This window comes from Poecilia latipinna, unplaced genomic scaffold (assembly GCF_001443285.1).
Source record: "Poecilia latipinna isolate Pla-1442-1.1 unplaced genomic scaffold, P_latipinna-1.0 Scaffold1787, whole genome shotgun sequence".
Classification (NCBI taxonomy): domain Eukaryota; kingdom Metazoa; phylum Chordata; class Actinopteri; order Cyprinodontiformes; family Poeciliidae; genus Poecilia; species Poecilia latipinna.
The window spans coordinates 13059-24578 of record NW_015114403.1 but is presented as its reverse complement, the minus strand read 5'-3'; the positions used below and the strand labels follow the sequence as shown (position 1 = coordinate 24578).

At 45.5% G+C, this 11520-nt stretch overlaps 2 protein-coding genes across 2 annotated transcripts in view; one reads left to right on the top strand and one right to left on the bottom strand.

Moving 5' to 3' along the window:
* fbxl19 (F-box and leucine rich repeat protein 19) overlaps nt 1-3827 on the bottom strand; it is a 13524-nt gene extending 9697 nt beyond the window's left edge. Inside the window, exons 1-2 of the mRNA XM_015061193.1 lie at nt 3102-3827; nt 31-231 (exon numbers count right to left, since the gene is read on the bottom strand). Of these exons, the coding sequence (XP_014916679.1) occupies nt 31-216 (186 nt within the window). The 5' untranslated portion in view covers nt 217-231; nt 3102-3827. The remainder of the gene's footprint in view (nt 1-30; nt 232-3101) is intronic.
* A 741-nt stretch (nt 3828-4568) lies between these two features.
* Nucleotides 4569-8497, top strand: ube2m (ubiquitin conjugating enzyme E2 M). Its single transcript, XM_015061198.1, has 6 exons — nt 4569-4880; nt 5622-5716; nt 6404-6442; nt 6661-6764; nt 7012-7075; nt 8212-8497. Exons 1-6 carry the CDS (start codon nt 4766-4768, stop codon nt 8350-8352), a joined length of 558 nt encoding a protein of 185 aa, XP_014916684.1. The 5' UTR covers nt 4569-4765; the 3' UTR covers nt 8353-8497.
* The last annotated feature ends 3023 nt before the right edge of the window (nt 8498-11520 follow it).

Sequence of the window (11520 nt, the reverse complement as noted above, 5' to 3'; positions counted from 1 at the left end):
TGTGTGTGTGTGTGTGTGTGTGTGTCTCACCGCTGTGCACTGTCTCTGCAGGCAGGACTGCTTCATCCTCCCCGGTCCTCCGAACTTCTTCATGTCCTTACAGAAGTGACACTCTCCGCACTCGGTCCTCATGCAGGCCTGGCAGCGCCGGCACCGGGTCCGCCTGCGCCGCGCCCCGCTGCCCGCCCCCCCGCCCCGCGCCCTACTGCCCGACATCCCCCAACAAGTCAGCTGCACACAGAGAGAGAGAGAGAGACGGGTCAGAACCAGACTGCAGCCGGGCCCGGCCTGAAGTCTTCCAGAACCTCAGGACTCCTGCAGCTAGCTGCATGACATCAGGAAAACATAAAACGGGTTAAAGTTGCAACGGCTCTGCAGAGACAGGAGGCGACATGCACGCAGAGTTTGGGTTAATATTTAGTGCTACTAAAATATTATGATGGAAAACATATTTTTAGGAAAATAGTTTAACAGCCACACTTTCATCTGAACCAGGATTTATACCAGTAAGCTGCGTTTAATCAGATTTCAAACTAATATTCAAGATCCAGTTTCCATGAGAGATCATTTGTGATAGAAATGATTAAACTGATTGGTTAGTTCTGCTGACTCACATATTAAAGATGAATCTAGATTTTTCTTTCACAGCACCAAACAAAGAATGACATTGTTCTGTTGCCCTGCAGCCCCGCATCATGACCCCTCCTCCTCCATGCTGCATTCAGGCAGAGCGGTAAGCCGAGGAGAATCGTCTTCCTCAACCCGAGAGCTTCAGAACTTCAGAGTTCACAGTGCTGGACTCTGAGGAAAAGATCTGGCAGCCATGTTGGTCAGGGCAGTAATCAGGTGTGTCCCAATCAGTTCCAACTCAATTCTGATTTGACGCTGCCGCAGGTGACAGGAGGAATGAAGACGGGCTTCCTCTGGTTCTGGTTCTGACAGACCATAACGATCCAGCAGCAGGCCCAGCGGGCATCGGGTCACTGCCTGCCCACAGAGTCAGCTGTGCTGCCCCTGGACTGGAAGCTGTTTTTATTTTTACCTCAGAGTGGCCAACACTCTGTTATTCCTATATTTATTTGATACAACAGAGGCTTCCGCACTTCCCATATCTGTGTCCTCCGTCCCTTTTTTCAGCCATTACTACGATTTAATCCGTTGTTAACATGTCGTAACGTGTTTTTCCGAGCCGCCTTTAAATGCAACATGAGGGCTAAGATGCGAGCTGGGTTTACACCTGTGAAGGAGACCTGCTGCTGCTGGGCGGAGCTACAGGTGTGTTAGAATCATGGCAGCAAAATGCAAAGAACTTTGCACAGATTTTCCCCCAAACTAACCGACTGAGTTGATTATAGATGTTAGATGCAGGTAATGTTAGCTGAAAGGTGACAAGCTAATAACAATACAGGTGTCTATGTTCAAAAGTAGGCAGTGCTGGTTACATCCACTTGAGTAACTTTTTGGGAAAACATTTTTATTTACAGTTTTACATCACTGTACTGTCATTTACTTGAGTAATATTATTATTGCTACGTAGATTCGTTTTGCATTTAAAGAAATAAACTTCAGAGATGGGAAACATTCAATTTTTGCAACGTATGAGCTAATGTTTTGAACATAATACCTCAACATTTTATACACGTCACTGTTCACATCCATTGTTTATTTTGTGTTAATAAACATGGTTAATTATCTGAAAGGTTACATAAAGGTTTGTTTAAGTATTTACATTAAAGTAAAAGCTGGTTTACCCTTCCCCCTCAAAATAAGCCGATTATTGATCAGAACCTGCAGCAGAACCCGCTCTGGAAGACCTCAGAGCCCAGAGTCTGTGGTGAACCGAGCCTGGTCCTGAAACCAGACCCGGTAGAACCAGTTGGGGTCTACCAGAGAGCGCCAGGTCCAGGTCTTCACCCATCCCGGCCAGCTGGACCCTCCAGTAGAATCAGCAGCAGCTACTGGAGGGTAGCTCCAGTAGCTGCTGCATAAGGAACATGTTCCTTATGTTCCACCATGAAGGAACATAAGGCTTTATAGCTAACTCAGTTCCTGGCGCTGACCCGGCTGCAGGACGGTTCCCGACGTTGTACAACAATCTGCTTCTGCAGCAGCAAAGTGATCCGAACACACCAGCAGGTTTCTCCCTTAATAAGCAACACTTTGTTTAAAATGTATTTTAAGGTTACTTGTTTCTTTGACATTTCATTTGGTTTGATATTCTGAAACACTGAAGCGAAACAAACATGAAATAAGAAATCAGGAAGGAGAAACATTATATAATACCATCCTAATATTTATCGATAGTGTCCTGTATAAATATTTGACCTCCAAATGTTTCATAGGTTCAGCAGATAGAAAATATTCAAACAAAGCTTTTATAGAAACAAGAGGTCTGACTTTAACATAAACTGCAGGTTTAAACATGTTTGTTGTTCATTTAGTGAAGTTACTCACAGTGGCTAGAAGAACCAGAAATGTTACTCAAGTACAAGTTCAGTGTAGTAAAACGACTCCTAAAAATACACTTGATCCAAAAGGTATCTCCAGTTAAAGTAAGCAGTTACTACCAGCCTTAGTCCAGTTATTATCTGGCTGGTTTTTATTCTGACAGTAACCAAAAGCTGCAGATTCCCAGTGATTGTGTGTAAAACACAGCAGGTGTTAAATCAACTCCTATGAAGGCAACTAAATATAGAGTTAATGATTACAGCAACAGATCCAATAACAACAATATTGATCATCTGGAAGCCCGTTAGCTCCATGTTGGCAGCCAGGAATAATAAGGATCTGCTAATGGCTAACAGCTAGCTTGCTATAGCCGCCTCCATTCAGGCATCTGCACCGCCGCGCGAGTTATTGTTGTGTTAATTGAACAATCACACACCTGTACCACACCTGTACAGACACCCAGTCCCTGCCCATAGCCCCCCATCCACACCTGCAGGAAAACACAACGGCAGGTATGCTAACGTGTTAGCAAGCTATTTACCCCCTGCGGCTGCTTCCTCCTTCAGGATCCCAACATTAACCAGCTGCAGTCGAGAAGGCGGAAGGGGGCGAGCCCCCGGCTGCGGACACACAGACACACGGCGGCCTCTCACCTCTTCCTGCTAGCTCGCATGCTCCTCGCTGGCTCATTAGAATCGATATTAGCCAACAGTTAGCCGTTAGCTTCAGCTATTAGCCGTTAGCTTCAGCTCAGCGCTTCCTTGTTTGTTCCTCCGCGGGGCTGCTGCAGCTGCTCTGTGCTCCGGGCTGCTCCCTCACTCGTGTCCCATCACGCTGGTTCCGCCGCTCCGCCGAGCTCCTGGGCCGGGCCAGCCTCACGGACCCGCGCGGGGGTCGAAACGTCTCAGTTGGTGAATCGATCGCTGTGGATAACGTGAAGGGCGCAGCGCCACTGAGGAGCTGGCGGAGTCGTGCCCATTCACTCCTCTCGCTCTCGGTCTCTCTCTTTCTCTGCAGTGAGAGTCTGCCTCGCTCTGCTCCTCTTCCTCCTAGAAGGCTTCAAAAAGCACAAAAACACACTAACGCCTCGCTCTCACCAGCGCTGCCTTCTACATCCCCGTGTAACCCTCCGCTAAAAAACTAGTCCTCGCGCATTAACATGAATCAGTTAAAGCGCTGCGCGCGGCTTTTGTTCTCGTGTCTATTGTGTGTGGCGCCTGCTTGTTGCGTGTTGTGCGTGGTTTGGATCACCGCTGTTGTCAGTCAACTTGTCACCTGTGACACGTTTCTAACCTCCGCATTGATTACATCACACAGGTGACCGCAGATGCCGCGTGCCGCTTCACCCTCGGAGCGTAACGACAAAAATAAATAAATAAATGGTGGAACAAATGTAGTAAATAAAATATGGACAGGAAAACTGCGCACGCTCAACCTCTGCGCGATGACGTCACATAACAAGCAAGGAGTTTTGGGGTGTGTAGTTTTTTTAACTTTACCCCAAAATAATGAGTCAACTGATCAGTTTAAAATAAAGTACAATCAAAACATAGATAATGAAGACAAAATGTTGTGGACATTTATGACGTAAATAAGGTTATAAAATATATACATTAGTAAATCAAAACACGGAACAATCCAACACAAACTACTATGAATCCAGATAAGCAGTTCTTACAACAGATATATTTCTAATGCAGCTGTATTTGACTTAAGGTTTGAATTGGTGCAAAAACTGTTAGTCTTTGTAATTCCGAGTTCAGGAACCTTTCTAGAAATTTGTAAAAATATTGAGTTTGGAAATCTTTACTTTTTGTTTGTTTGTTTGTTTGTTTGTTTATTACAAAGTACCAATTAATCACTAAAATAAATGTACTTATTCTTAATTCTCACTGAAATTGGAAGGGAATATGTAGATAAAACATCCAAGAATGTTGAGAACAAAGTAAAAGCCCTTTTAAGGTTTTTACTTTTTAGTGTTTTTCTTTTTCATTTGGCTGAATGAAAAAGAATTTAATTCAGCCAAAACTTCAGCTACCTTCTTCCTTTGAAGGCCTCTCCAGTTAACGTTTCACCCTACCAATATGGTGGTCGCGCTGACGCGTCGCATCAGCGTCCATGGCTCCTCCCTGCCCGGCCTCTGCGCAGCTAACAAGCTAAGCTGGCTCGGCGGCTCGCAGCTTCTCTCGGTGTGGTTAGTTAGTTTGAGACGCACCGGCTCCATCCACAGTACGGTGCCGCTCACAGCGACCTGGTGGAACGTTCACGCCCGGCATAGGGACACCGAGTTCGGACATCAGCTTACAAACAGGTGAAAATGATTAAGCTGTTCTCCCTGAAGCAGCAGAAGAAAGACGAGGAATCTGCTGGAGGAAACAGAGCCGGAGCCGGGGGGAAGAAAGCCAGTGCGGCCCAGCTCCGAATACAGAAAGGTGGGTCAGTAACCCGACCGGGGCCCGCTTGGCTGCCCCGGCCCCCAGCAGGGCTTCCTGGACGGGTACCGAGCAGTAAACACCGGGTAAAAACAACCGCTCTGGAGGAGGATCGGTACGTCCAGGCCGGCTGTTGTTACCCAGGCAGGCTAACAGTTAGCGCCACAACCAGGAGCTAACGACGGCTAGCTCCCCCTGCCATAGTTAAAAACAAACTGAGCTAAAACGTTCACACCCTGCTAGAACTATACCCAACACCTGCCTAATCCCAGGTACCATGGAAACCTGGTTTAATCACAGATTTTAACCTGTCAAAATGGTTTTATCAGAGGTTTTAACCAACTAACCTGGTTTAATCAGAGACTTTAACCTGTCAAAATGGTTTAATCACAGATTTTAATCTGTCAAAATGGTTTAATCACAGATTTTAATCTGTCAAAATGGTTTAATCAAAGTCTTAAACCTGTTAAAATGGTTTAATCAGAGACTTTGACCAGCTGTTGGAGGTTAGAGGGGCGTTTTGGTGAATCCTGACTGAACCAACATGTCTGCTTGGCCCGGTTCCGGTTCTGACCAGCTGCTGGTTCTTCCTGAATGTCGTCACCTTTAATTCTGATGCTGTAACCACGGCGATGATAAAACTCCTGATCTGTCCCACCTGCTAACCTCCATGTTTTCTGTTGTGAACTGAAGCGATGGATTCAGGATGATGATGATGATGATGATGATGATGTGTTGCAGACATCAATGAGTTAAACTTGCCAAAGACGTGTGAAATCAGCTTCCCCGATGACGACGACCTTCTCAACTTTAGGCTCATCATCTCGCCAGACGAGGTGAGTTCAGGAACTCTAACGGCATTAAAAACATGGACGATAACGTTTTGCTTTCTCATGTTTTGATAGTAAAATTATTTTGTTAATAATCACATTTTCTTGCTGCATCTGTAGTTTTTCCAATTCTTTATATTTTCCTTATTTTTTATGTTTCAGGCTTTTTCCTAACTGGATTAAATTTTCATTTTCCCTCTAATTCTTCATCCAGCATCCCATAATAATGGGACATGATGATGATGTTAAAAATGTTTTCCTCATTCCATGAACGTCTGGTCGGGTCTCTGATCTTTAACGAGCTTTTTGGTGAAATTCAATCAGGCGGCCATTGTGGTCTGGCCTCAGCCTCTCTGCTGCGTTCAGGGCACATTGGGACGTTGGAGCGTCCTGCATTGAATGTTCAGGGTTTCTACTGAGTCCAGCAAAGTAAAGAATATCTTCCTGATGTTCACCTGGTGTAGACGGGTGCCGGTATTGCTGTTCCCAAACTGGTCTAAAATTCACTGATTATTTATTCAAAACTTGTATTTTGGTTTTGAATCTGTTACAGTAGAAGCTCAGCTGTGGTCCAGTTGTAAGTTCTGGTGTGAAAACAGGTCAGAACCATGAGGTCGTTGATGGACGCAGAAACGTGGTGATGAAGAGTGTTTTTCTTCATCATGCACATTAAATGTTTGTTTTCTCTTTCAGGGTTTTTACAAAGGAGGAAAGTTTGTCTTCAGCTTTAAGGTAAAATTTTAGTTTGAATTTTGGCAGAAATTCTTCCTCGCAGCCGGATCCGGTTCAGATATTTAGAACATCGAGTTTCTGAAATGAAACTGGAACTCATATATTACTTATAATTATCACACATAAAGTGAAATATTTCAGCTTTAAGATCAGTCTCAGACCCGGTGTTCCGACCCGGTGTTCCGACCCGGTGTTCCGACCCGGTCTGTGTGTTCCAGGTAGGACAGGGTTACCCCCACGACCCCCCGAAGGTGAAGTGTGAGACGATGGTTTATCACCCCAACATCGACCTGGAGGGAAACGTCTGCCTAAATATTTTAAGGTCAGTTTGCAGAACCAGACTGGACCAGGAGGTTCTGTTGTGTCCAGTCTGTCAGTCATCTTTAATTTGATTGGGTTAAAACGTCTGAGAAGTCCTGTTTCCAACCTAAATAACAAAGTATTCTGATATATTTAGATAATGACAGATGTTTGCTCAGTCCTTGTATTCAGTCAGTAATGACCTGAATTGTTTTCTGTTGTGATAAATGAAGACGTTGCTAACGGCTGTCTCTGCTCTCCGTCCACAGAGAGGACTGGAAGCCGGTTCTGACAATAAACTCCATCATCTACGGTCTACAGTATCTATTTCTAGTGAGTTCAGTCTGACTAGTAAAAAACATTTCAGTTCCTTTAAAAAAAAAAAAAAAAAAAATTATTAGTCCTGTTCAGTCCACTTCTACCCTACTCCAATCCATCTGCCTAGTCAAAGTCTGTTTGGGTTGGTGAGGCGTGAACGCTAGTCAACCTCTGGTCCTCCAAACCTCAGTCTGGGTTCAGATGAAGTGAACTCTGGTTTAGTTTGAATCCATATATGAACACCAAGCGGACCGTAGACCACTCCAAAAGCAGGAAGTGGACTACAGCGCAGGGCATTCTGGGTAAATACAACCAAAGCTAATGTGCTAGCCTAGCGGTAGCAGCAGAAATGGCTCCTGGTCTTTAGCCTAAAGAGAAATCCTCCAACCGCTAAAATCTGACGCCTCCATCTTGTTTCCATCTGGTGAAGAAGGAAGTTGCTCTCAGTGTCTTCAGAGGGTTTTGTGTCGTTTCCTTCAGTGGTTCTTGGTGCAGCGCCCCCACAGGCCAGGAGGGGAACAGGTTGGTTTGACTCAGAACCACAGCAGCTGGAGGAGGAGCAGGTGGTGGAGTTCTGGTTCCAGTAGAACTGGGTCGACCGGACCATCAGGAGGAAAAACAGCTTTAGTCTGTTTTCCCTCTTGTTTTGAAGTATGGAAACAATTTTTATTAAGTAGATATTCTTATCTGTTTTTTATTCTTGTTGATCAGCAACTACTTGTAACATTAGCCCAACTGTCTTCCTTTGACATTTATTACATGCCAGATTCTGTGCTGATGATCACAGATAAGTTAGACTCGAGTAAAGCCAGAGTTTCCTTCGCTGGACGTTCAGCCTGGTGGGCCTCCAGGCTTTTCCTCCCGCCCCGCCAGGCTTTATCTCTTTATTTTAAACTCAAGTGGAGGCAACAAAGCTTGTTTTACAGTTGATGCACGCGTCCTTTCACCCAGAATGCTCTGTTTGGATCATGTTGTTGCAGAGCAGGTTCACCTCTACCAGTCAAACAGTCTGAAAACTGGATCAGAACCAGAACAGTTTGGACCCAGTCAGAGCTTCTGGCGAGAAACATTTAGGTTCTGGTTCCAGGCGGTTCTGTTCAGCTCAGCTAATGTTCCTGACCCCAGCTGATCATTTGACCTCTGACCCCCAGGAGCCGAACCCGGAGGACCCGCTGAACAAGGAGGCAGCGGAGGTCCTGCAGACGAACCGGCGGCTCTTCGAGCAGAACGTCCACCGCTCGCTGCGGGGCGGCTACGTTGGCGCCACCTACTTCGAGAGATGTCTGAAGTAGCCCCGCCCTGTCCCGCCGTCCTCCAAGCTCCTCCCACTCCCCCTCTCCCCCTGTCTGCCTGACCCCTCCTTCTTCCTCGGCTCCTCTTCGGTCGCCATGGCAACGGGAAGCAGCACGACGCAACACGCTTTCCAGTTTTACCACAGAAGAAGAAGCTGCACCTCCCTCTCCTCCTCTTCCTCACCTGTCCCCTCCTCTTCCTCCTCCTCCTTCATTTCTGTTTCACTTCAGCCATGACATGCCACGGTGGGGCGGGGGGGCGGGGGGCACCAACGACAACACATCTGAGCGGACTCTGCTGAGGAGGAGGAGGAGGATGAAGGTGGGGTGCTGAGGATGGACAGATGTGGGGGAGGGGTGATTGTGAATGTTGCTCTGATCAACGTCACAACGCCCATGATAATGATGCTCACCAGATTGTTTTCCTGTTTTTATTTTGAGTGCGTGGCGAAGACGCCTGACATCACACAGGTGGTCTGTAGGACACGCCCCTTCCTGTCACCGCCTTCATTCATTGGCTACAGATCAGAGAAATGGCAGCAAACTCCAAACAGCTTCCTGCATCCTGCAGGTCTAGCAAAGGGGGCGGGGCTTCTCACTTCCTTCCTGCAGGAAGTCTCTGATTGGATGGCTTCTCGTTCTTGAAAGGGGGTGGAGCTTCTCTCTTTGATCCTACTGAGTCTAGCAGAGGGGGCGGAGTTGTGTCCTAATGTTTTTGCACAAAGTTTATAAAAGAGGTGGAGCTTTTCATGCAGGAAGTATAAAAGATGGGCGGAGCTTTTTGCTTTCTACCTGTGGGAATTTCTTCTCGTTTTTGTCCAGTAAGTCTCTGATTGGATGATTTTGTCTTAAGGGGGGCGGAGCTTATTTCTTTGTTCCACAGGAAGTCTAGCAGAGGGGCGGGGCTTCTCACAAGTCTCTGGGTAGATCTTGGATTGTTTCTTAAACGAGCAGGTGGAGCATTCTTTTTTCTTAAAGTCCAGCAGATGGGCGGAGCTATGTCCTAACATTTTTGCACAAAGTTTGAAGGGGCGGAGCTTTTCCGAGTATTCCTGCAGGAAGTGTTCCCGATGGGTGGAGCTTTTTGCATTCTTAAAGTATGCGGGGCTTCTCACTGTGCTCTCATAGGAAGTGTAACAGAGGGGCGGAGCTTCTAAATCAGAGGGAGCAGATTCGCCTTAATTTTTTTCTTAAATATTTTTAGTTTTTTTTAGCTTAAAGTGGCCACAACGCCCCCTGTTGGGGTGCTGTGGGAGGTCAGGGGTCTGAGTAAAGGGGAGGAGCTAGTTTTAAGAGGGGGCGGGGGGGGCTAGGACGAGTAGCAGGTGGGAGGGGCCAACTCTTGATGGAGGGAACATGCCTTAAAGTCTTTGTAGCTGTTGATTGGTGGGTCGATCGGCATGGGTGGGGCTTATTCCTGCAGGAGCCACCTGATAGGACAAGATGGAGTCCATCTGTTTGGAGTTTGCTGCTCAATAAATCCCATGAAATGTTGGTGGGCGGGGCCTAGTATGATGTGGGCGGGGCATAGCTTAGTGGGGATGCTTGTTTAAATGAGTGGGGTGTGGGTGGGCCTTTGATTTTTATTTTGGGGAGGGTTTGGGGGGAGGGGCTTGAAATGTTACGATTCTATTGTGTATATTGAAACCCCAGCTGTTCACTTTGACTGCAATATGATTTATGTTAAATAAAATATGAACTTGAATGACGAGAAAACTGTTGCCCTCTGGCTTCGGACCCCAACCGAAAACCAGGAGTCACCTCAACGCTGAAATAAGGGCGTGAATTCACACTTTAACAATTATTTTGTAAATTAAATATTAAAGTGAAAACATGAGATCAGAAGTTTACATACACCTTTTTTCTCACTGTCGTTAAATCGGACCAAACTGCTCTAGGTTCAGGTCAAAATTATTGAAATTATTTCTATTTGCTAAAATGATTAAGAACTGACAGATTAATTTATCTTAAAATCAGGAGTTTACATACACCTCAGGTCACGAGTTCTCATCCATTCCTGATAGAACCAGTAGAACTGGGTCAGGTTTGTAATCAGTTGGTGTTATGTAGCACACCACATCCTCCTGGAGCAAAACAGCTCCACAGCATGATGCTGCCACTCCCATACTTCAGTTTGGATGGTGGTCATGTCCAAACGCTCTCTTTAGTCTCCAGAAACAGTTTTTGTCCCCTTGTGGCGTCATCCTTGCTGAGCGGCTCTTCAGCCTGTTGGTACAGAACAGTTTGACTGGATGACCATGTAATTCTGGCCTCTGCCTGCAGGGGGCAGTGTTTGTTCTCAAACCAATGATCTGAACATTGTTTAAAGCAGGTTTCATCCACAGTGCAGTTTCAAGTTTTGACATGATAAAAACTTTATCATGAATAAAGCAAAGCAATGAAAAATGTAATTCAGCCTGGAATTAATCTATAATCCAGTTATTAACCAAACTCTAAGCGGTTTAGTACGGATTTAAAGGAACTCAGGGTTTTGGCTGTTTTGCAGTTTTCTGGAAGTTTGTTCCAGATCTGTGGTGCATAGAAGCTGAATGCTGCTTCTCCATATTTGGTTCTGGTTCTGATGTAGAGCAGAACCAGGACCTGAGCGGTCTGAAGGTTGATCTTTGATTTATAAACTAAAATATTTTAAAGTTTATTCTTTGAGCTACAGGGAAATCCTTCCAGCATTTTCCTTTAGCTGGTTTTCCAACTCGGATCTAATGTAAGAACTGCTTCCTTATGCAAATAATGACAAGAGCAAATCAATTCATTTAAAAAACTAGAACTCTAAAACAACTGATTATTCTGTATGTTATAAAGACATATTTTACATTGCCACAGGTTTTATTCCTCCCATATTTTATTATTAAAGTAGGAAAAAACTCCACATTTCTACCATAATACCATCCAAGTATTTCCATTAGTATCTTAAGATCTTCACAGATTGGCTTCATAAACTACAAACTCTGAGCCTCAACATGGTAACTATGTACATAAATTCATTCACTTTAACTCAGAGTTTCTCCACCCTGGTCCTCAGGCCTCCTGTCCTCCATGTTTCAGGTGTTTCCCTTCTGCTACCTGGATTGTGTCTCTGGGTGATTAACAGGATCTGCAGCTCCTGATGGTCCTGCAATCATTTGGATCAGCTGTTCTGGAACAGAGGCT

Bases quoted from the DNA above. Each gene is read 5' to 3' on its own strand.
- ube2m (XM_015061198.1), top strand. From the start codon at position 4,766: ATGATTAAGCTGTTCTCCCTGAAGCAGCAGAAGAAAGACGAGGAATCT. The intron at 6,443-6,660 runs GTAAAATTTTAG...TGTGTGTTCCAG, and splicing joins AGTTTGTCTTCAGCTTTAAG to GTAGGACAGGGTTACCCCCA. The intron at 6,765-7,011 runs GTCAGTTTGCAG...CTCCGTCCACAG, and splicing joins GTCTGCCTAAATATTTTAAG to AGAGGACTGGAAGCCGGTTC.